The 24,229-nt window shown below is 37.7% G+C and overlaps 1 protein-coding gene across 1 annotated transcript in view; it reads right to left on the reverse strand.

The window, feature by feature from the left end:
- The window catches only part of INTS7 (integrator complex subunit 7), a 43,579-nt gene that overhangs the window by 17,977 nt on the left and 1,373 nt on the right, over nt 1-24,229 (reverse strand). Inside the window, exons 2-14 of the mRNA XM_063303361.1 lie at nt 23,328-23,457; nt 22,742-22,888; nt 22,500-22,637; nt 21,284-21,330; nt 19,119-19,318; nt 18,778-18,900; nt 13,865-13,982; nt 12,018-12,152; nt 11,448-11,545; nt 9,104-9,343; nt 6,349-6,486; nt 4,594-4,800; nt 1,696-1,890 (exon numbers count right to left, since the gene is read on the reverse strand). Of these exons, the coding sequence (XP_063159431.1) occupies nt 1,696-1,890; nt 4,594-4,800; nt 6,349-6,486; nt 9,104-9,343; nt 11,448-11,545; nt 12,018-12,152; nt 13,865-13,982; nt 18,778-18,900; nt 19,119-19,318; nt 21,284-21,330; nt 22,500-22,637; nt 22,742-22,888; nt 23,328-23,457 (1,916 nt within the window). The remainder of the gene's footprint in view (nt 1-1,695; nt 1,891-4,593; nt 4,801-6,348; nt 6,487-9,103; nt 9,344-11,447; nt 11,546-12,017; nt 12,153-13,864; nt 13,983-18,777; nt 18,901-19,118; nt 19,319-21,283; nt 21,331-22,499; nt 22,638-22,741; nt 22,889-23,327; nt 23,458-24,229) is intronic.

The raw sequence follows: 24,229 nt of genomic DNA on the forward strand, positions 1-24,229 counted from the left end.
GTTTAGTCATCATATGGTGACTGAATAGAGGATGGCTCTCCCAAAGGTTACACCTTTCAGGAAATAGAGATCCAGTCTATACTACTGTATGAAGGTGGAAAACTTAGCCTGCTTAGCAGCCAGCATAACTTCAGTGGGAACTGACTATGTTGCTCTGTCATTCTTATGAAGTGATTGCAAATATTTCACCATCTCAAGAAGGGAATGGACTGAAAGGTTAATACATGTAATGGACTACCACATTGTATCTTGGATTGTTCTTGTGAGTAAAAGGTCCACTGAACTGGACTTTAAGAGGACTAATGATCTGCCCTAGAAGAGCAGGATAGCATGAAACTGACTGAAATTGGGAAGAAACGCCCTTCAGAAACAAAATGGGTGTGACCAACAACAATCTAAGAGATCTCAGGGGAACTGAAGAGAAAGGTCTCAGTTTCAACTATTTGGATGAATAAGAGGGTGGTCCAGAGTAGATGATCTTAGGGGGCATCTGTCTTGGATCTCCCCATTCCAGGATTGATTTCTATGACTGAAGAGAAGCTGGTGAAGACTCAAGACTCCATTAATGATGAAACTGGCAGTTACAGAGTTGGAGAACACCATTGCATAGAGCTGGATTGGAGAAGTGACAGGCTTTTATCCCCTTTTTCATTTTGCTTTGGTCAGAATCAGGCAAAGCAGGCCTCTTAGAACGTTTTGAATCCTCAATGTGTCATTTCCTCAGTACCAATAATGACAGCACAGAGACCGAAGAATCCTGTGGGGAGTGGAGCATTTATTTATTTATTTGTTATTAGATTGATTTATATAGCCACCCATCTTGTAACTGCGACTCTTGATAGATCTCTTGAAGAGATGTGGAAGCTACCAAACAACTTCTGGGACATGGCAGGAACCTTAGAAAAAGATGTGGAGGCTACAATAGCTTTGATTCGGCTACCCTTAAGACTTGGCCCCAGACAGTGGCTCACAAACTAGAAAAACAATTTTGACAAGCCTCTTTAGTAAACAACTAGCAATGCTTAGGTAACTGCTAGATGACTTTCAGCATGGAAGAACACTTAGCACACACCCGAGGAAGAGAATTTGTTCCCACTTGTGAAATGGGACTTTGGAACCAATAGGGCCAAGGATAAGGGAACTGCAGTGGGAGACAAGTTTTCCTTATGAATAACTCAAGGAACCTGAAGAAGAGTTGAGGAAAAAAATAGGAAAAATAAAACGAAAACAATTTATTTTAACAAATGTGCTAATACTGTTGTGGCCTAAAATAAATTTAAGAGGTTTAGCAAGAACTATGGCTAGTAATGTGATCCATGTTGGGGTGGAGCTACCACCAAACATAGGTAGTCCTAGTGACCACAATTTAGCAACCACAATTGGGAGCGGCAACTTGGTTGCCAGTGAAGCGATCGCTAAGTGAAACTGCAACTGTGCTTGTGATCTTACTTCTGCTTTCCTTTGCTTTACAGACCTGTGAAGGTTGTAAGTGCAAGGATAGGTCGTAAAGTTACTTTTTCATCACTGTTGTAACTGTGAACAGTCACTAAACGAGGACTACCTGCAATTCTCTAGACTCTCTAGAAGGTTCAAAGGGGGCTCTGCACAGATGTATAACCCATGTGAGTAATTACAGAGATCATGATAAAGAAGTATATTCACACAATGACAACACAGGGAGACTAGGATACTTGCCTGGTTGGAAATACGTCCACATCGCTGGAGATCACTGCCTGAAGCCATAGCAATTGTTGTGGCAATGGCAGGTGGAGGACTAGTCTTCAGACTATTACAGGTGCAAATGAGCTGAGAGAAAGCCTGGAGAAGGTCAATCCGTAGTTTAACAAACCCACACTGAAAGCTCAAAGGATTAAGTGGTGTGCTGGCAGCCTGGGAGGAAAAAAAATAACAATAAGGTACAGGCATAACTTGGAGGCTGATAATCTGAGTCAAAAGTAAGCAAGTTAATAAATAACAATCAAGCAAATGGTTGGAAATGATACTCCAAAGGGAAAAGAAGAGCTTGTCTAGATAGTATGGGATTATTTATTAAAAGCAGCAAACCACTTACACAAATGAATGTGCAGATGGTTGCTTCTGCTTATGTTTGAGGTTGCTGCAATTTGCACTGGGGGGTGGATTACAGATTACCAAACACATACCTAAAATACCTAAAATAGATTACCAAACAAATACCTAAAACATATAGATTACCAAACAAATATCATTTGGATGCTTCCTTTGTAGGACTTACACAATGCTCTGATCATGGTGACCTACTGCAGTATCTTCAAACATTTCACCTACCTCACTGAACCAATTAAATCACCTCCAGAAGAGAAGAGGAGGGAGGAAACAGTGGTTGTGTTTTTCAGTAAGAAACCAGCTATCAGTGAATGTAAGATTTCAAGGACAGGATGCTACAATGGACTATTGTCCTACTGTTGTGAAATATGTTAAGATACTGCAGTTTTATAATACTGTTAAGCTCCAAATACTTAATCCGATTCTTGAATTATCCTTTGAATTCAAATTAAAGGAGGCAGGATAAAGGAAATGGTACACAAGGAGGGAGAGAAGATGCCAAGAGGGCACTTGTGAAGAACATATAGGCATACAGATCATGTGCTTTTTGCAGCCATAGCATTTTCACAATGAGATCTTTCCTATAGCTCTGTTGATGCTGATTACAAGGCTTTATTTGCCCAGTTTTTTTATATCTTCTCGAAGGGCAGAGCCAAAGACACTCAAAATAACCAAACAAATGTTTGCCCAGTGAGATGAATAAATTATATGGCCACATTTTTACAGCTTCATCAAATAAGAAGCTATTACTAGGTTAATAAAGGATCATCCTGAGGCATAGACATTTGTAAATTCCTCAATGTTCATATATTATGAGTTTTCTATTCAAATTGGTACATGTTCATAACATTAAGCAATTAAATACATTTTCTGCTCTATATAAACTTTTATTTCCGCTTGGCTGAGTTGACAAACTGCCTTGTTCTGGGGTCAGAAATGCCCATGGTCACATTGTACAACACAAGACTGCAGGAATTTAGCAAAACTGGTACATAAGTCTTTTACCCATCCTTTTCTTTGTATCATACCAAGCGACTAGCTTTGAAGACACAATTTCTATATCCAGAAAATCTGCAGAATAAGTATGGACAATCTCTATGTCCTACAATTACCCCTTTTGTAAAAGCTCAGAAGGAAATTCTAATGTTTGCATCTACAAAGATGCATTTGTATATTTAATCATCACATCTGTACTTCATTTTTCCTTCAGGAAACTAAGAGCACAGTAAAATAGGAATATCACATTTTAACATCAGAGTAAACCTGGGAAGCAAATAATAGGCCAAACTTAGAGGTAAGTGAGACTTTGAACTCAGGGTTCTCTAATTCAAGATCAATGTTCTCATTTACACTAAAATGGCTTATGAGTCACTTTATGAATGAAGCTTTAGAGTAAAGAAATTTTAAAACCCAACTTCATTCCTTTTCCTCATCTTAGCTTCCTAACCCATCTCAAGATTATGCAGCAAATACAGCATTTCTAAAATGGGCTATTTATGCCAGCAAAATATAATTCAGTTGCAAATCCTCTGCCTTCTTATAATATATGCAGCAGGCAAGTTTAATCTCTCTTTTTGAATGCTTCAGGAATGTGGAACGTAGTTCTACTCCTGCAAAAGCCATATTTTAATTAATTAAAAAGAAGAGAAACATATGGGAGAAGGGTCTCTCTTTGCAGAAGGGAACTTTGGCACTTGGCTGATTATACCAGGAATCAAAGACTGCTCAAATTGCAGTCAAAATCATTAGTGTTCAAACTCTGCCTCCTCCGTACTCACTCTTGGAGAAAAATTAATGCATGCATCAAAGCAATTCATGGAGTGCTCACACCTACATTCTCACACAACAGTATTTTATGGCTGAAATTACTGTGGGAGTAAACTAGCTACACAATAAATGAAGCTATTGCCAGAGTAACATTCCTCACTTCCACATTGCCCACACTGCTAATTCAATGAAGGACACACCACTGAGTTCACTTCTGCATAAATAAAGCATTTTATTGCCTAGGGTTCCAAGGTTGCAGTTTTTTTCTGATCTTTTTTAAACAGTAGATGTATCTGGCCTTCAAATGATCCAGGCATAGATTACAGTCTCCAAACAGGCTATCGGGCTTCCTAGCTTGGCCACGTTTTGGACTGGGGATAAAAAGGAGGGCTGCAGGAGCAGAGAAGAAGATATATCAAACAAGATTTTCACATGCAATGTGGATTGCCCCACTAACTGTATCTGGGTCTTTTTCAGAAAAGGAGGAAGCTTATGGGAGCACCTATCTAGGTCTAGGCCTACCAGAAGTCTAGGAAACCATGGAATCCCCATCTCCTAAATAAGAGCACACTGAATCAAGGGTGAAACCACAGCTCCAACCATACCTTTTTCTGAACCATGAGATATAAACCCTCTATTGGTTTTTCCAAGGACACTGAAGACTATGGCTCAAAACAGAACAAATGAAAAAGTCTGTTACTTTGACATACAGCTCCGCAAGAGAAAAAAAAGCACACTGACCGTTAAAGATGCTATGCCTTTGTGATAAGATTTTAGTGACTCAGCAATGCAAGAAAGGGCAGAGCTATAATCATCCTCTTGCAGCCCGGTTAGGCACTGCTCTGCATGGGAGAACTCCTTCAGACTGTTCAGCCAGAAGTAGAAGTGTTCTGAAGCTACCTGAGTCAGCAGGCTTTGATAAAGCTCTCTGGCCATGCCATGATTACCCTACAGAGGGCAAAAGAAAACAGATGCAACTCACAGGGAGGCAGCAGAAGATGCCCTGTACTTAAACATATGGTGAGATAGTAATAAAGATGCATCTGAAATAAAATTCTGACGATCTCCACAGCCTTGTAATACATAACCTGAGTATAATCAAACTTGCTGGCAATCTTCTCTTCCATGCTGTAATAGTGCCCCTGCTCAGTATATATATATTCCAATCAACAGCTGCCCAAACAGCATATACACGATACTGCACTGTGCTCTCAGTAACACCACCTAAGTTTCATGAAAATATCTTGATTTGCCAAGAAAAGGAATTTTGCCTAACTGGCATTTGTTGCCAGAATTTAATTTGGCACATTTAAGACAGAATAGCTTCTAACTGCTTAAAAAGAAAATGAGGCAGCACAACAGTGCTGAATGAGGCTTACATTCTCCCTTGAAGACTGTCTTCAGTTTGGAAGTGCTCCTGAACCCAGCATTGAATCTGAATGCTAAGATTTCAGCAGAGGTCAAGAGGGCATCTCCCCAAGGAAAATTTAGAGTGCCAAATTTGCTTTTCTAGGATATGTCAAATTTGGCCATAAGGGCACATGCCTTAGTTACATTTCAGGTGGATAACAGCTAGACCGGTGTTTCTCAACCTTGGCAACTTTAAGACGGGTGGACTTTAACTCCCATGCTGGCTGGGGAACTCTGGGCGTCGAAGTCCACCTGTCTTAAAGTTGCCAAGGTTGAGAAACACTGAGCTAGACTACCTACATGAGACTGCCTCTGGAAACTATTTAGAAACTTTAGTAGGTTCAGATGCTCTCCTCACATTACTGCCTCACACTAGTTCCAGGGAGTTCATGATTTTCCTGTCAGATAAATTCCACTAATGACCAATTTGTTTCCAGCCAAAATTATTATGATTTGTAAAATGTTACAAAACATGGGACGTGGCTGTCTTAAAAAAAAAATCATTCTCCTATACAGACTTGCCTTGACTTGCTTTGGGCTGCCATCATTAGAGGTATGTCTGATGGGAATGTGAGACAGAATTGCTCCATGCAGTAGCTGCTCCCAGGCTCTGAAATTCTCTACCAAGTCTCTTTCAGGCCACTTTGTCTTCAGCAGACAAATTCTGTTTAAGCAGGTCTCTGACACATAAGTGGGTTTTAACTGATGAAACTGAGAATGTGCACAGCGCTTCTGTTGTTTTTATCAAATATTTAAAGTGTGTTTATTGTGTTTTTAATTACATTGTATTATTTATTTGTTAGCCCACTAAGTACCACCCACTGGAGGAAAGGAGGATTTACTTCATATAAATTATTTTACATATTTTAACTTTATTTTAAATCCTTTTTTAAAATGAAACAAGGGACCCCAGTTCATCAAAAATGCAGCTACCTTACATTAAAAGAGTGGGGCACCATATGACTTGCTCTACATGACTTGCTCTAAAAGCAGAATTTTAAAAAGTTTAGCTATAAAGCATATAAAAGAAAAAACAAAAAAAGTTTAGTCTATTAAAAATCTGATTTATAACTATGGACCACATACCATTCTCGATGCTTGCCTGGCTATCCTATAAGCTGTCCATCCATTTGAGACATTTTCAAGCTGTTGCTTGATAACAGTTTTCACTTCAGAAGATAACGTCTTTTGACTGGCAACAAATATCACAGTAGCAAGAGAGACCTAATCAGGAAAAAATCAAAAGCACAAGGCTGAATGAACAGTAACCCACGCAAAGAATGCTGAACTGGATGAGCATTGCTAATCTGACTATCAGGCTCACGTGCTTCCCTCCTTCCATACCTACTAGTACTTCTGTGATAGGCAATCCTCATTTTCAGAGAAACTATGATATATGCAAACCACAATTTTTCTACCATAGATGAAGCAGTGCCAAAAAGCATTTGTTCACTGCAGAAGAGGGGACAAAGTAGAGAAAGGGAAAACAGACCCTTAATGACAGGGATACTTACAATACTAGCCTGCATGACCAGCATGCTGACATCAGCCTAAACCATGATATCTGAATGCACTATATTGGCCTCATACATAAACTAAGCCAAAATGAGTAAACCGTGCTAGATCTTAGTGCAGCATATGAACACAATCTTTCTCTATGCATCATTTAAAGAGGTTCATCCTTTTCTTTCAATTCTGAACTCTAACCTTTTCTTGTAGAGAAACTGTTTGTTTCACTCCCATCACCATTTTGGCTGTTCTTATCTACACTGGTTTTCAATTCTACTGTATATTTTTTGAAATACAGTGCCCTGTATAATTTTCAAAATGTAGTCAAGCACAAATCTGAATAAAATCATAATACTGACAAACTTATTACTATTTTCCCCAAATGACTCTAGCATAAAACTTCCCCTCTTTACAGCTGTCATATATTAGGGCAACTATTTAACTGAACAGTCTCTTGTGATCCCAAGGTAGGACTGTCCGTACCAAATGTGCACCCCTTTACTTTGTATATAATGAACCACATTTATCATTTGTTATCTGTTCATCCAGTAAAGTAACATTCTTTGCACCCTATTTTCATTTTCCACATGCTGCACATTATAACCTGACTTATTCTTAAGCTAACCACTGAGGTAAAAATTTCCAAATAATACAGGACCCAAGGAATAAAATCAGTTATAAAGAAACCTGTAACAAAAATGTGTATATTTTTAAGTCAGGGTCTACAGCATGTTGAGAAGAGATGGAAGAGTCAGCACCAGTGTGAAGTTCTCACATTTTCCACTACATTTGCTAAGGCCAGCCCCGCCAACCATGTAAAATAAGTGCCATCTACTGGACAGAACAAGGATCGGGAACAGTAATACTGCTGCTCATCTTCGCAAAAAGTTATACTGAAACAGACCTTTATATTTCCATCGTTGGCTCAGTGAGAAAGTTCACTTAACTCTCGTTTTCTACATGGGTAACACTTTGTTACCTTCATTTTAAAATGCACTGCAGGATATTATTTTTATTTTAACCATTTTCCTGATTACAGTATTTCTTTTTCCATTTGCAAAAACAGTCTCAAGGTTATTTTCTTCTCTTATACAGTACTTTCTCAGATTGATATTCTTACATTGGTTCTCTCTTCCTGGGCTTTACTTTGCTCTTGACTGCAGGCACAGGCAATCTTCCAATGGCCAAGGCTACCCAATATGGGAGGGGGATAGAGGAGTGCTGCAAAATGGGTGGGGCCACATCACATTTTTATTTATTTATTTGAATGTATTAGCTGCTCAACTCCAATGGACATATGTTGGCAGGGCTGGGGTATGTATGTCTCAGTTGTTTTCCAGTGATGATTTACTTCTTCTAGGGATTGCACTATAGATTTCATCTGTTTTCCACCTCTAAAATGCAGGAAAATATGCTTTCACTTTTCACTAATCATTGTCAAAGGAAGGGTTCTCAAAATACAAAAAGGAGACTCAGGGGCTGTAGGCAACCTTTGTGTGATGATATTCCTTCTCTTCATCTACTGCTCTCTCCCCCATTATTCTCTTTTTTCTTATACTGTATCTTTTTTAATTATGCACCTCTTAATGCTGCAGGACCTTTTGGTTTGGTTTAGTTTGGTTTGGTTTGATTCCATCACAAAATCTCCAATCTGTTGTCACTATACAAATAATGTAGCTTTTTCAGTCATCTTACTTACTTCATGGCATACCACAGCATCCAGTGATATCATTCATTAATTTAAACAGCCAATACATCTCCTATATTTTGTTTACTGACCAAGTGGGATGTCTTCTGGAAAGTTCAGCACAAAACAGGCTGGCAAAGCAATTCTTGGCTGTTAGCCCCTCAACTCAACTGGTAAGGGTTGGTAGCTCTCCAGATAGTCCTAAGTTAAAACTCCCTGTATCCTTCAGTTTCTCTGAATGGATCTGCTGGAAGTTGTATCTAAAAAGCCCTAGATTCCTCATGCCTATTAGGTTTGGAAACAGAGGTTGTGCTTTTGAAGCTCTTGGTTTGTAGGAATCATTGGCTGATCTATAGATGTGTGGCATCACTAAGTGTTTTCATCAGCAAAGATCTCTCAATTTTCTTCATTTGGGAGAGCTGGAGGATGGAAACAACCCAGTCATGGAAAAGAGGTGGTAAAAGACAGCAATTTTATAAAGATGTCATGCTTTCCACTCCATTTATCAATACAACAACTTAAAGGTTACATGCACTGTCAGGAAGCAAGTAGTTCTGCTGAATGTTCATTAAACATTTATTCAGTCTGAATCCAAACAGGTTCACCAGTTTTCCAGAAAAACTATTCTGAATCAGAGTTTCTTACCAAAAGCTCTTGTTGTTTATTGGAAGCAGAACATCCAATCACTTTATAGAGATCCATTAGGTCTCCCAGCATTCCGTCTCCTAAGACAGGTAACTGCATGGCAATGGCTGCCAAGCAATGGCACATGAGAATCCTAGCACCATCCTGAGCACTATGCAGCTGCGTCAACAAGGACTCCACAATGGATTGGCTCAGGTGTGGGCGACTCTTGGCCAGCTTCACCATACAAGTGAGCGCTATCTGCATGAAAACAAAATGGCTCTTCTTCAGTATTCATGGCACACAATTTTGGTCACAATATTCATTATACAAAGAAAGCTGCAGAAAGTACAGAAGACTTTTGCCAAATCAAAGCTTCTAAATAAAAGATCATGCAACAGAGATTCATGAAAGTTATGCTTTCTACCACATCATAATTTTTATAACTCACAAAATAATCTGGAGCAAACTGCTTGTTAATTCCTGGTAGCTGGTATTTGTGAATCAACATATCAATTTGGGTCTAATTTTAAACCAGAGTTTAGTGTTATGTTAATAACTACAAATTGCTATCCCCCTTTTCCTCTTCTGGCTAGTCAAAAGGTGATTAGAAGAATCTACTTCTAATAATTGGTATAATAGATAGCAATGTCTCTGTAGATACCAATAATAGGTAGGAATGCCTCTGTAGACACCTCCTTGGGCATGCACAAACCACCTTTCCCATCTAATTTTTATTTTTTAAAAAAGATTCTTTCACATTTTAAAAATAAATAAATGTGAAGTCAGCACATTTATTACACCAGTTTCTGGCATCTCAGGGGCACAGAGATGTCCTAGTTATTCTTGAGGGGGAGAAGATGGGTGTCTATTGTTTAGTGTTTTGTTTAGAAGTGTGACCACTTGTTTAGAAAAAAATGCAACAGTAAACTCAAAGCATTGAGAAAAAGTGGAGGTGGGAGGGGAGCTTTCTACTGAATTGATATTTTGTCATGCCCACCATGGCAGCCATGGAGGAAATCCCCTCTTATCCCTAACATCAGTTTTGTGAAAATTCCTATAACACACCCACTGGCCTAAAGAAGTCGCCTCTTAAAAAATTACAAATCCCAACTCTGTTCCTTTCTCTATCTACTCCATTTTTATATGTGCCGGACTGAGATTATGTATAGCCAAAGCAGAGAACCTGACATAATCATTGCATTCAGTGCCTAAAGCAGATGAACATTAAATTATGGCCTTCTCATTTATCTGTCTACCTGCCATCAGCTCTTGATTATATAGCATGGTAAGGCAAATGCTGTGATGAAAGGAACTCAAAAGTGCTACTGAAATATTGTCTTAGCCTGTCAAAGTTCCAAAATAGGTTGGCAGCTTGCATCTTTTTGTTACTTGGGCTAGAAGCAGGCCTGATCTGGAGGCTACTTCATGGGCAGAGCTTATTAAATGATATGCCCTGGTTTATTCGTATCTGGTGGGTTTTCTTTGGTTTCCTCCTTTGCACAGGACACATAGACAATTCACCAGTCAAATCCTCCCTGAGCCCCTCTACGGCTTTCCATGCAGAACTTAAATTCTTATACTGATTTGTACTAATTAACATACATATAACTTGGGCAGGGCACAATACGCAAAACAAGCCAGAGAGGGTAATAACACAATAAAAACACAACAACTTCAAAATCACAGATTCTGCAATTCCATATAAACAGAATGTACACTGATGTCAAACTATAAGACCCAAGAACTTGGATAAAGAGCCAGAACACTTCTTGGCACCAAGCTAAAATTAACATCGGCACCAACCAGAGCATCACCACTAGCAAGGTTCTCTGTGGTGCTCCACACAGCATGTTACTCCCATTAGCAAGACCTGAAAAAGAGCTTCATTTGAAGATCCTAATGCTTGGGCCAGCCTGTACAATGGGAAATGCACTCTACTATCAAAAAGCCATAAATTGAATTTTTATCTGGAAGCATATTGGGAATAAATGCAGTTTCCAAATTTTGTTCCAAAAATAGTGTCATTGCTTGCTCACTAGCTGCAGCTTTTGTGTAATCCAGGACAGCCCCAAATACAGAATATTGTAGTGGTCTTCACTTGCTGAGTACCTGAATCCTGGCATTTTCTAAGCACATTCTATGATGGCTTGGGCGTGTACGTCCCTTCTGACTGTGAACAGTGATCATAGTAGTGTTGTTTAAACAAATCACAAAGACAACATCTAAAATAACAAATAACTATTAAAATAACAAACAACAACAACAATAATAATAATAATACAAACAGGAAAAACATCTAAACCCTAAAATGCTCTTACATAAATTAGTATGGGGGACAAGATGAAAAAAATTTAGGATTTACCTTTAAGGTTGCTTCAGGGGATGAACTGTTCTCTTGGCTACAAAGAACAAGAAGGGATTCAAGGCCAAAGACTGCATCTTGCTCCAATGGCAAAAGTTCTAGGGGAGAGAGAGAGATTATTATTCCTTATTCTTTAAATACTAATCACTTAAGTCACTATGATACTCATGACTGTGCAAGATAACAGTTACCACAATTGTTTATATTAAGGCTTTGCCCTGGAATATAGAGTTCCTCTTATCACAGCAATAGAGCATAGCCAAAATCACTCCAAAAACAAATAAATTCTACTCTTATCAGACTTGAAGTATCTATTGACATGTGTTTCTACCAACACACAATCAATTCTAGTCTGTTAAGTGTGCTGTTATTTGGCAGCCAGCCAGTGGTGTTATGAAAAAAGACTATTAGATTTGATTATGAATTGGAAAGCAGCACCATCCTTTTGTTTCTTTTACAGTGGAACTTAAGAACATTTACACTGCACTATCAAATGAGAACACAACTTGCTACATTGAGTGTCAAAAGCTGCTCTGCAGACCCCACTCCTTCCACACCTTTTAAAATTACCTTTTTCTTGACAAGAAGCAGCTATATTTGTCAGAATCCGTACTCCGCGTGCTGCAATATTCTGATTATTATGGTAGCAGCTTTCCTGGGCTAGCTTGACTAGATCAGATGACCTTGCTGTAGTAGATGCTGTTCCTAAGTGAGAAAGGGACACTTTTAAGCAACATGGTAACATTAATTACATGAAGCAGGTTTGTTCCTGCAGTTTTCAGAGAAAGGGAAAATTAAGACGTTGGTCATGTTGAAAGTATTGGCAAATCTCTAGGGGTGAGCAGGTGGAAACATCTAAACTATAAAAGAGTCTCTCATCAACAGAGGAGCAAGAATACTGTGTGACTTCCAAAGCAGCAAGAACAACATGAATCACAATTTTGCCCTTATTTAACAGAGTGCAGAGAATGAATGCGAAAAGATTGCAGAAGCATTTTCAAAAGTCACTAAACAGGTTTTCTGGACACAACCCACCTCTCAACTATCTAAGCTTAGATCACTTGAATACATAATAGATTTACTCAATCTCTAAAAAACAGCTGTTTTTCAGTCTCTGTGGCCTTACAGGCTTGCAAGGCTAAAATGATACTTGGTAGTTCTCTTAAATGGCATTCATTTAAAATCAACCAAGTGTCCCAAAGATAAGTTCATTGAAATCAATACAGTTTCACATGAACTAGGTCAGGATTCAGAACATGATAATTCTCAGCGCTCTGATGAAATAAGACTTGGGAATTACATCTAGCTCAATCTCTCATGCCAGAACACTTAAGTAGTGTCAGAGGTGAAGGTGGCTTCAGCGAGCTTAAGTGAGTTCTGCACACTGATGTGCTTGAAGAACATTACTGGCATACAATGATTGTATGTACTGTATGTAAGAGATAGATACATGTGCATCCTGAGTGTGTGTCAGTAACCTGTATCTGCCACCTAAGCGGTGGAATGTAGATAGTAATACGGTGGCTTGCAGGATAGTCTGTAGATTAAAAACCCTAGCTTGTTTAAAATAGCATGGCTTACTTGGGGAAAAGATGGACTTTGATTGCATTTGGGCATACTCCCCAAAATCTGACAAAACTGACAGGTATGGTATAATCCTCAGTGTTAGCAGCAAATGCATGTGGAATGGGTACAACTAAGGCTGGTAACCTACTCCAGGTTACTGACATTAAGCTGAATTGAGGAAATGCTGGAAAAAGTATTTTAGAGATTTGTTTGGGAACAATAATGAACATTGAAGAATGGAAATAATGCTATAACTACTAATGTCCAAGAAAAAATAGATAAAAAGAAAATCATGTTTTGAGAATGTAGAAAAAGCTAATGGCGCAAGTGTGGATGGTGTAACTGGAGAAATATTAAAATATGGATATAGCTTGCTTATGGACTGGCTGTATAACTGATGGGAACATATGCATGAAGTCTTCTCCTATGCCTGGCAATTGGAAGAATGTTAATTTTTTTGTTCTCTTATATAAATTGAAAGATAACCACCTATGGGGAACAGCTGGTTAAGAATGCCTGTCTGGTAAAATTCTGTCTGATAGGGTACAAGAAGTACAGGTCTGCCCAAAGAACATATTTCAATACACCCATAGCTTTTTCTGTACCTTGTTGACTGTGGCAATTTTTAATAATAAACAGTGAACCAGAAACTCAGTTGAAAATTTCAGTCATGATCATTGCTGAAACACTCCAGTATGATTAAAATAAGCTGGACTATTTCAACACTTTTCAAGAAAAAGGACTGCTCACTAATAGCATGGTTTTTTTTTAAAAGCACCACCTATGTCAATCCCATAAATACATAAATAAGAAAAGCACCCCAAAATTAGGCTGATGTAATCTATTCGTACCTGGAGCAATGCTGAAGTACTGTTTGATGGCTATTGTACCTGACAGGGTAGAAAGCACAGATAGCATGCCTAGTTTCAAGCTGTCATAAGGAGTTTGAAGAGCACATTCACAGAGGGCCTAAAAGACAGACAAGAAAAACATGGGTTTAAAGGAAACAAATTTTGCTTCAAATCTAGATGACTTACATATACATATCTACCACCTGACAATTCACAGCTCAGTCAGTGAAGTACCTCTATTGACAAGTATTTTTATTAGCCCCCTTAAAGAATACTTTTAGGTTATACAGCATCTGGGTGATCAAAGCCCTTCATGCACATTTTAATTGGGTTTTTTTTACAATTACTCCGTACAGCAAGGCAACATTGTAGTGGAAGGCAAGTAAACAGAGCAAGAAAGCATGAGTGTGTTTCTTTGATAGGCATAATGTGTTCTTCTCCATCCTGGTCTCCTCCAGGGCTGTTGGATTACAACTCCTATTACAAGCTACATTCTGTCACATCTGGAGCACAGGGAGCAGGTTGGAAGAGGCTGGCATGCAGGCCTCAGGATTTTCGGCAAAACCCTCCATTTCCAGATCTGAGCTCTGCAGAAGCACAGAACTCATAGGTGAAGCTGTGCCAAGACATATGAAGAAATAAATAGGTTGAAAGCAAGCCACAAATAAATACCCCATGGTTGCTGCTTTTTGGCAGATTTTATGTGAATATTTAGTGAAAAGGCTTGGTTTAGAAACAACATCAAAAAAACCAATCAGGTTTAAAAATCCCTAAGCTCTTGTAAAATGCTGCTGGTTTTTCATGTTCTGCTCATTCAAATGCCAGAGCATAAACTCTAATATTCTGACTTCAAATACTGCATTTTATGTACATTACTAATTATGACCTAATTTCTACAATTTACCAAATGAAGGAATATATCTCTATCTTATTCTCCCTATTCTCCAAATAAGGTAAGGTAAGATTTCCTTTCTCACTGCACACAACTGGTCTTTTCAGGTACTGTATTTTTCCAACAATGGAAAGAACTGGTCTCAGAAGATCAAGAGAAAGGAGGCAACAAGGCCACAGCCTTCTCCAATCCTGGAGTGGGAAGTAAGCCAATATAACCTATAATGCCTTACACATTCTGCCAGGACCTTCAGAAGTACAGCCTTACAATATGTTTTAACAATCAGCTGCATAATTTACATTATTGTAGCAACATTCACCTCCACAGCCAAAATAAATCTCATGGGAAGCTTTAAGGTTTTCACTCATTTTATATCTTCCCTTCCCTTCCCTTCCCTTCGGTTTTATATCAGCAAACCACATTATAGATATTTTGCTAGAGGGTTATAAATACTTAATAAACCTTCAATACAGTGACCAAAAGGCAAAATTACTGAGGAATATGAATTACTGAAATGATCAAAATGAAGATGGTACCAGATGGATGTATTTTTTATAAAACTGATTCTGATCTACGTAGTGATAACTTCCTGCTCCTCTTCCTCATTATTTATTGTCATGAGAAATCGATTTTCAGCTTTGTTCCAAGCATGCTTGCTTCAAAAATTGTTATCTAATTTGTAATCCTGTTCTGACAACATCTTCCTATTTGGAAGCCCATTTGATTGCAAAATTGAAATTACTGGAGAAGTATCACTCTGTTAGAGAACACAAACAAACTTAAGGACTTAACACAACGGGCTGGCAAAAAGTTCTATTAAGAAACAACCATGAGTAAATGATATTGACTAAGGAACAGATTTCTAAACTAATGAAACCTTCTTGGATCTCTCTATAGATAAATGATGGGAAATACTATTTTAAACAATTGACTTTTAAAGAAAAAAAAGGGGGGCAGTAAAGCATGCTAGGAAACCCTGCACTTTACTTCTAAGATCTGTTGGCTATGGTTGCTAAGTTATGGAAGAACAAGCCTAGCTGAAATGAATCTTAGGCAGCACTTTCAAATAAAGCATACATATCTAGTAGACCAGCCCTAATGTTTTTAGTCATCCATGATTTGCAACACCTAAATGTGTTGTACTGAGAAAGGTTACATTACGTATTTTCCTCTAGTCAGGAGCATTAATCAAACAAACAAACAAAAATAAATGGGTTCTATGTTTCAATTTCAAATGCAATAATTAAATATACTACACAAATTGTATTCAGCCTGCTCAGAGAGCTTAAGTAGAAGGAGTTAGTGGCGATCGATGTATACAAAACAAAATCTCTCAGAATGCCTAGCCTATCCAGGCACTTAAAACTTTCAAGTGCCGGCAACCTGGCAGTTCTGGATGGCCACAGCAAGGACACAAAGTCACTGGAGGAGTAACTTATCCTGAAGATTAAAAAAAAACATTTAAAAAATAGTTCAGTGCAATCATAATTCTCTTGGGTACCAAATTCAATCCATGGGTTTTGAGAATGCTCATATTATATATTCCAAATAATTCTTATTAATTGAATTGATTCTCACTTGCATACAGAATTTACAAAGCACACATTAGGATCTGCATGATAAAGTGTTGCTTTTCACTGTTTTAACCGAACACCATTTGTCTCCTCCATGATACATTCTCCATTACATTCTATTCTCCTTCCTGCTGCCCCCAACAGGAGTCAATTTTCTGTAACTCGTGCGCTCACTCTTCAGACTGCTTAACAGGGAACGTGCCACTTCAACTGTCTTCCCTATAATTTTTTACAGTTCTGCAAACCTGGGGATTCCCGCCCCCCGCATCTTCCGATTATGGTTCTCTTGTGTTTTGTTACATGAGTCACAGTTCTTACAGCTTGAGCTCTGGAAATATTAAAAGTACATTCCACACTTATGAGTGTAAAAGGTGAAAATCAAAAGTCATTTCAGAGCTACTGATGACATAAAACAAAAACTCATAAACCATCCAGGAGATAACAGCCATTTTTAACTATTAATAATTTAAATAATTCATTTAAACTTTTTTGTAGCTGTTGTTAGCTGTCTTAACAGTCTGGGTTATCAGAAAATTGAGCTATACCTGAAGAATGTGATGCCAGAAGGGAAACAACCAACATGATGAGGAGCTACTACTTTACAAGATATAAGTGATGAAATGGTATATTACAGGTAGTCCTCATTTAGCTACCATAACTGGGACCAGCAACTTGGTCGTTAAGCGAAGCAGTTGCTAAGTGAAGCCGCGATTGTGCTTACGATCTTACTTCAGCTTTCCAGACCTGCGAAGGTGGTAAATGCAAGGATTGGTTGTAAAGTTACTTTTTTATTACCATCGTAACTGCAAACAGTTGCTAAATGAAGCAGTCGCTAAGCAAGGTCTACCTGTACTTGCATTCTATTAAAATAGTGTTAATTGGACACTAACTGAGCCCACCTTCCTCACAGAGTTGTTGTTGCAGGAAAAATAGGAGGAGTAAGCATTATGTATATAGCTTTGAATTGTATTAAATAAAAGTGGACTAAAAATCTAAGAAATAAATATACTTCCTTATACAGGTAGTCCTCATTTAGCAATCACAATTGGGGCTGGCAACTCAGTCATTAGGCGAAGCAGTCACTAAAGTGAAACCATGACTGTGCTTATGATATTATTTCATCTTTCCTTTGCTTTACAGACCCACAAAGGTCATAAATGCAAGGATTGGCCACAAAGTTACTTTTTCATAACCGTTGTAACTGCAAACATTCACTAAACGAGAGGACTACTTGTAAGTGAGACAGGACAGAAAGCTAAGAGAACCTGGAAAGAGATAGGTGAAATGAGAGGACAATTAGAATAATAAAAAACAGGGGGGAAAGGAAAGGAACAGGAGATGGTTCATATATGTGTGTGTGTGTGTGTGTGTGTGTGTGAGAGAGAGAGAGAAAAAGAAAAAATACTGGTGATCATTGTGAAAAGAGTAGACTATCATTCTGTAAATAAGCATGGATTCTGAAACTTTAAACATAAACAAATTATATCCATATTTCTTCCATTGTTACTGCTAAATAAATTTTTAATGTTTATAAACAACTGGTTCTCTGAATAAATGAGAAACAAAATATAATACACCTCCCATGCCTCAGATATTACATTGCGCAGAGAAAAATGATTGAGAAAAAAAATAATCAGAGAGCTCATGTACTGAAGGTATCATTTTTGGATGATGCCAGCAAGGTTTTAAACTGTATTTATTTACCCCCAAAATAAAATTGTGCTAATTCTGATCCAATAAACTCAGTTTCATCATATGCCGTAGCGGTGTTGAAGTTGTGCCATGCAGGACATCAGAAGCTTAATTCAACAACAATAAAATATTAGCTGTGGATCACCCTGAATCAAAAAAATAAAAAGATACTTCTCTTTTTAAGAGAAGACCTACATCAAACATGGAAAAAGGAAGAAGACATCTAGAATATGTTTGTATAGCAGGGCAAACCAAAACACAATGTGATGAAAGGACACACAGCTGTTTCAAGATTTCTATTGACTTGATGTGTTAAGCAGACCTTCACAGACACAATTCTATGCGTATTCACTTAGAAGTAAATCAAATCTAGTTTAATAGGTCTTCCTGTTCAATGCAAGTGTTTAGGACTGCAGCTTTTGTTGGTCAATTCCAAAGCAAACATGTCAGCCTTACTAGGTAGACCAGACAGAAACATGACCAGATGAGCTAATTCTACATTATTGTAATGCTACATTAACAGAATCTTGCAAGTCTGAAAGTACTTCTCTACATTAACAGAATCTTGCAAGTCTGAAAGTACTTCCCACCCTGTCTCCTTTACAGCCCCAAAACTAGGGAGGGTCTCTTCCGAGCCTCTTGCCCCACCCACATTCCTGCTGCAGGATCAGCTGCCTTTTATCTGACCATTCCCTTGCCCTGTCTCCTAAGGTCATTCCCACCTACCATTACAAAACATGATGCTGTTTATATACCTCAATATTCTCGTTGCTCCAAGTATGTGGAGTTTTATTTGCAAGCAGTTTTAAATCTTGGATGGCAAGTCTCTTTACAGCCTCTCTTGGATCATTCTTCATGTACTGTAGTAAGAGTTCTATCTGTAAAAAAAGACTTTAAAATGAAATTTCATTTCACTGGATTTCTTAATAGAACTGCAAGTACAAGCAATTAAAAAAAGAGGACTAAAAGCATATGTTGGGAAGGATAGATAAAATTTCTTCAACATACCCTGGATAAATGAATTTCACTTATTTGTGCATCTAAAAACTATGTGCTTTCAATAGGAAAAAGAAATCAGCAAAAATAATGGCATTACCTGCTTGGGGATATCAACCAGAGAGGAGGCAGCAAGCAAGGTGAATGTGTGCAAAGTTACAATGACCATCTTAGTAGATGGATAAGATGTCACCAATTGTTGGAGTAGCTGACGTGCACTGGAAGCCAGGCTGGCATCATGGTGCATATGCTGTAGAATGGGGATCAGCTTCAGTTTCAAGTCTACCGGAGTGGCTAAACCTAATATGTTTAAAGAAAAGGAGCTTCCTGAGTAAATATTTATCAAATTGGGGGATGGGGCATTCAGAGGCATTCAGAGGTAGTACTATTATTTCAGGACTGCAACTAAAGGACAAAGACTATGCAGTTCAATTTTTCAACCCACTGCCTCCCTTCTACATTGGTGAAATTAGGACTACAGGGATGAAACAACAGGTCTTCAAGGGCATGATCTACAACGTTGCTTGTATCAAGCATAATGCGCTATGTATACACATTCTAGTATATAAAGCAGTAATAATGAGTAATATAAACACCTAGTCTGAAATGAGGTGGCAGACTCAGCCATTCAAAAGGAAATACGTTAGTGTTAAAACAAAATATTCTAGTTTCTATGGACCCTAGAAATTCAAATAAAAAAGCACTCCTCCTTGGATGCCCTCAGGTTGTGTTTGCATTTAAATACAAGCTGAAGTTACCACATTCCCACTGAAAGATTATCCAATAATTATTTTACTGATATGAAGCAATGAGGCACAAGCGACCAAAGAAACATTCTGTCCACCTAATTTACTTTTCCCTGGTGTGGTGGTACAGACAGATAATCTTATCTATAATTTATTGAAAGAAGCCAGCTTCATAAGCCATGCTATGGAGTTTAAAATTAAACCCAGTTTGTTCAGATGAAGCAAGAAGCTGTGCTTAATCAAAAATGGACAACATTCCCTCCAATTTCTTCCTCATATTGGAGGAAAAGTGAGCATGTGTGAGCTAATTTCCATTATAATTGATTTGTTGTGGCATCTAAATCATATCAGAATCTCTTCCTTTCTCTATGTCATGAAACTAACTTTTGAAACATTAATAAATACAGTTTTAAAAGAGGGTTCCTACTGTATGCCCAACTAAGTGATGTGAAGGGTTTGTGAACCTTTTAGAACTATCAGTTACCAATAGTAACACCATGACCAACAATGTCCTTGTCAGCACAAAATACCTCCAAGCTGATGTTGGGATTGAGCAACAGGTACAGGAAACATTTTGTTGAAACACTATGCTACAGGAGGTGCCACCAGTTACTAAATCTAAAAATTTTGTTCCAGTAAAGACAATAAATGCTGGCTCAGTGAAGACAAATAAAGATGATAAATAAGATATGATACTGTATATTATTTTGTATGTTCTTTGTTTAACCAGAATCTACCAGTTGAAAGGATTTAGATGAAGCCATGATTACATTGCAGGTACAACACTGCAGGATTATAGTTTAGATTTATAGTTCTGAAGAGTTCACAAACTTTCTCTCGCTATTGTGGTCAACATTGGCCAATTTCAAGCGACTAGCAAGGTTGGACCTAGTTAGTGTTTGAATGAGTTGTAGGGTAGACTGAAAAGTTACAAAGACTTCCCAGAATAAGGCAATGCCAAACTACTTCTATTGTGGCCAAGAAAACTACTTGTATGTGTCCATAAAGTCACCAAGAATCTCAACTTGAAAGAAACTATACTTTTTTGCCATCTTTTTGTACAGCATTAGCAATACAGATTTCCTTTAAGCATAAGGAATCTTTTCAGACTAACGCATTTCATTAAAATTTTATTAATTAATAAATTAATGTATTGGTTTTATTAATTTATTTAAAATTTAATATTTTTTTAATCTGAAAAGGTACTGTCATATTCCTGATTTTTGGTTACCATAAACTAGCATAGCTCTCCTCTCATAATATCTACAATAAGAAGTTCCCTTGAAATATACAACCGCAGAAGTACTTTCTGTTACATCCAAAGAAAACTCAGTTATATGATTAGAATGGACAACAACTTTTACCCAGCAAACCTTCACACTAAGTTTGATTAAGCAGGCATTTCCAAAATTTTAGTTCAAAACTGAAATGTTTTAAATAATAGAATTAGCACTTTTTTAAAAACTATCTCTAAGGCACAGATACAAATATGCAAGAACAAAAACCAAAGGGCACATACCTTGAATCATTTCACTGATTTTGTTACATATTCCTCCTGCAAAATCTCTGTCAGGAAGGAGAAAAATTAATGAATAAAAATTAGAATAAACTGTAAAAACACTAGCAGCTTGATATTATCCTTTGTAACACTCTATTAGATCTGATATTAATTATCTGAGTAAAGTTTGTATGTTTCTTCACAAACAAAATCATTGTATTGCTTTCATAAAACAGTGGATACACCAAGAGCACTGAAGAAAATGGTAAGCCAACCATACCAAACTGTTGCATGAACTAGGCCTTTGCATGTAGTCTTCCTACATTAAGGCTTAAAAAATATACCAGTTGACTACTTAATCACATCATTCTCTCTCTCTCTCCCCTTCTCTCCTTGATCTGTGGTAAAGACAGTTGGAGATTTTATTTATTTATTTATCCAGTTTGTCCCCACCCATCTCCTCCCATCGGGGGACTCTGGGTGGTTTACAATAATCAATTAAAACAACGATCATAAAATATACAGTATAAAATTACAATAATAAATAATATAAATAAGAGTAAAGATAAGAAGTCCAAGTGGCAAAAGAATCTAAAACAGTCCAAGTGTGGGAGGAGAGAGATTACCAAGCTCCCAGGAAAACTGTACTGTATTTCAAGATTTGTACTGCTCTCACTTCAGCAGAGTTAAATGACTGTTGGTATTACTGGCTTTCAATGGTCAAAAAAACTACACCTTCTTTGTTCTAGAGTACAAACTTAATATGAACTATGCACACCTCTAAATGTCAGGTAAGACCTAGTGTTGTGCAACAGCTAAGAAATTAACAAGACATTTCTATTCCTGACTAGTCAGGCATAAGTTTCACAAAATTCAATGGGCTTTAGTTCTAAGGATAAATATGATTTCAGTCAGAACCATAAGGTTCCTGATTCACATCTTGTCCCTTTCCTATACGTGACTCAATCTTAATTAGCAGCATAACTTTCAGTAAAATATTTTAATCACAAAACAATCTATAAAACAAAACACTGGTGATATTCAATATATCACAATCTCTTAGTCTCCCCCTGCCACTCCTCTAAAATACAGGGGAAAATAGAGGTGCAAAATCGATACTGATGTTTTTGCAAAAATTGCCAAAATACTGTAATGTAAGTAAAACCCTATGAAGATTTCAAGGATTAATTGCTTGCAAACTTGGGAACAATAAACACACACAAGGTGTTCTTCTTACTTGGACTGGGCAGAAAAATTAGCTGCAGCAAAAATGGCAGCTTCAACTTCAACGTTGTCATGTGAGTCAAGGCTTTGGCGAATACTGTGATGCGCATTTTTCCTCTCAGGGATTATGGAAGCCATACTGCCTAACATCCTGGAGAACAAAACAGAAGAATGCAGTATGAAGCCTTTATAACATTAGCAATACTGGGAAAAAGGCAGCTTCTGGGCAGGTCCTTCCCCGATAAACAGGCATACCTTAGTGTGATCGCTCGAGCAACTGGATCATTGCTGTGAATGACTGAGAAAATTCTTTTCACAAATTCATCTACGTTCAGAATCTTTTCCAAGTGCTTCTCACTCTGCTGGGTCACTTTCAGAACGCACAGCCTCAGGAAGTTGTTACTGTTTTTTAAAAGATATTTAATGTGTTCAATTGACAATAATTATACCGTTCCTTCCCTTATCAACTCCAAGGCAGAAAGAAAACAGAATGAAAGAGTGTGCATCAAATAAAACAGTTTCAGAATTTAAATACCATATTTAAAAATAGTCAAAATTACAAATGCCCAAACAGAAAGAAACTGCATAATAAAAAAGGGGGCTTTCTTCAGTAGCAAACATCTTCTTCCTGGTCCTATTCAAAAAACAACACAGAGGTCCACGAGACATTGAACAGGACCTCCATTGGTAATTTTACTGAGTATGCAAGACTCCAAAGGAAGAAGCTAATCTTCCAAGGATTCTGATTCCAAAGGGCCTGCAATAAGATCATTACTGGTCGAACAGAAAACAATGCAGTTACTAGGATACTAAAATTAAGAAACAAAAAATATTTACTTACCCAACTCTGAAAACATCAGCTAGCTTTAAAAATGCTGAATTAATTAAAATTGGGAATGGATATTTCTGAAAGAGTCTTGGAAAACGGACAACAGCTTCACATTGTTCTCCCAACTTGCCAGATCGAAGACCTATGACAAATAATAATGGGCTACAGAATCAACAAGAGGAACAAAGGAACCATAAAATGATGCATAGCATACAAAACTATTTGTCTGAGGGACAACTGATCTGAGCATGCAATAAATTTATAAAGCAATATGCTCAATTCATTTATTTAAAAAATTCCACACCACGCAGTTCATTCACTGAAGGAGCCTGCACAGGACACAGTTATCAGCCCAATCCCCATTGGAGAAGCCCCACTGGGGAAAGTACTGCACCACAAAGTCCCTTCTGCGGCTCCTAGAGAGGCCCGGAAACAGAGATTCAGCATTTCTCCAGCTGGATTGCTGCCATGAGGCAGATAGAATACAGAGAACAGATATATATATACATATATATGATATATATACATATACATATACATATCTATATATGTATATATATACATATATATGATATCACTGCTCATCAAAAGGGATGGAGCAATCACAGTGCCGTGCCTGTCATCTTGCAGACTTTGATTCCCCCCTTCCCCCTGCTGATGTTGCTGCTCCGGTATATCCTGAGAATGGGAGAGGGAGAAAGACTTACAGTGAGATGCTCCTAATGGAGTGATTTCTGATAGGGGTAGTACAGTCAGATAAGCACTGACCAGATATGGAAAGGTTGGGTTAAAAGTTTGAAAACTATCCTGTTTATTGTTTATACTTGTGACAAAGGGGGGAGTAATTTCTTTATATATATTCTTATTTTTTATTTCTTTTCCATTTTTTTATTTTCTGCATTTCTATTTTTTCT

This window comes from Candoia aspera, chromosome 1 (assembly GCF_035149785.1).
Source record: "Candoia aspera isolate rCanAsp1 chromosome 1, rCanAsp1.hap2, whole genome shotgun sequence".
Taxonomy (NCBI): Eukaryota; Metazoa; Chordata; class Lepidosauria; order Squamata; family Boidae; genus Candoia; species Candoia aspera.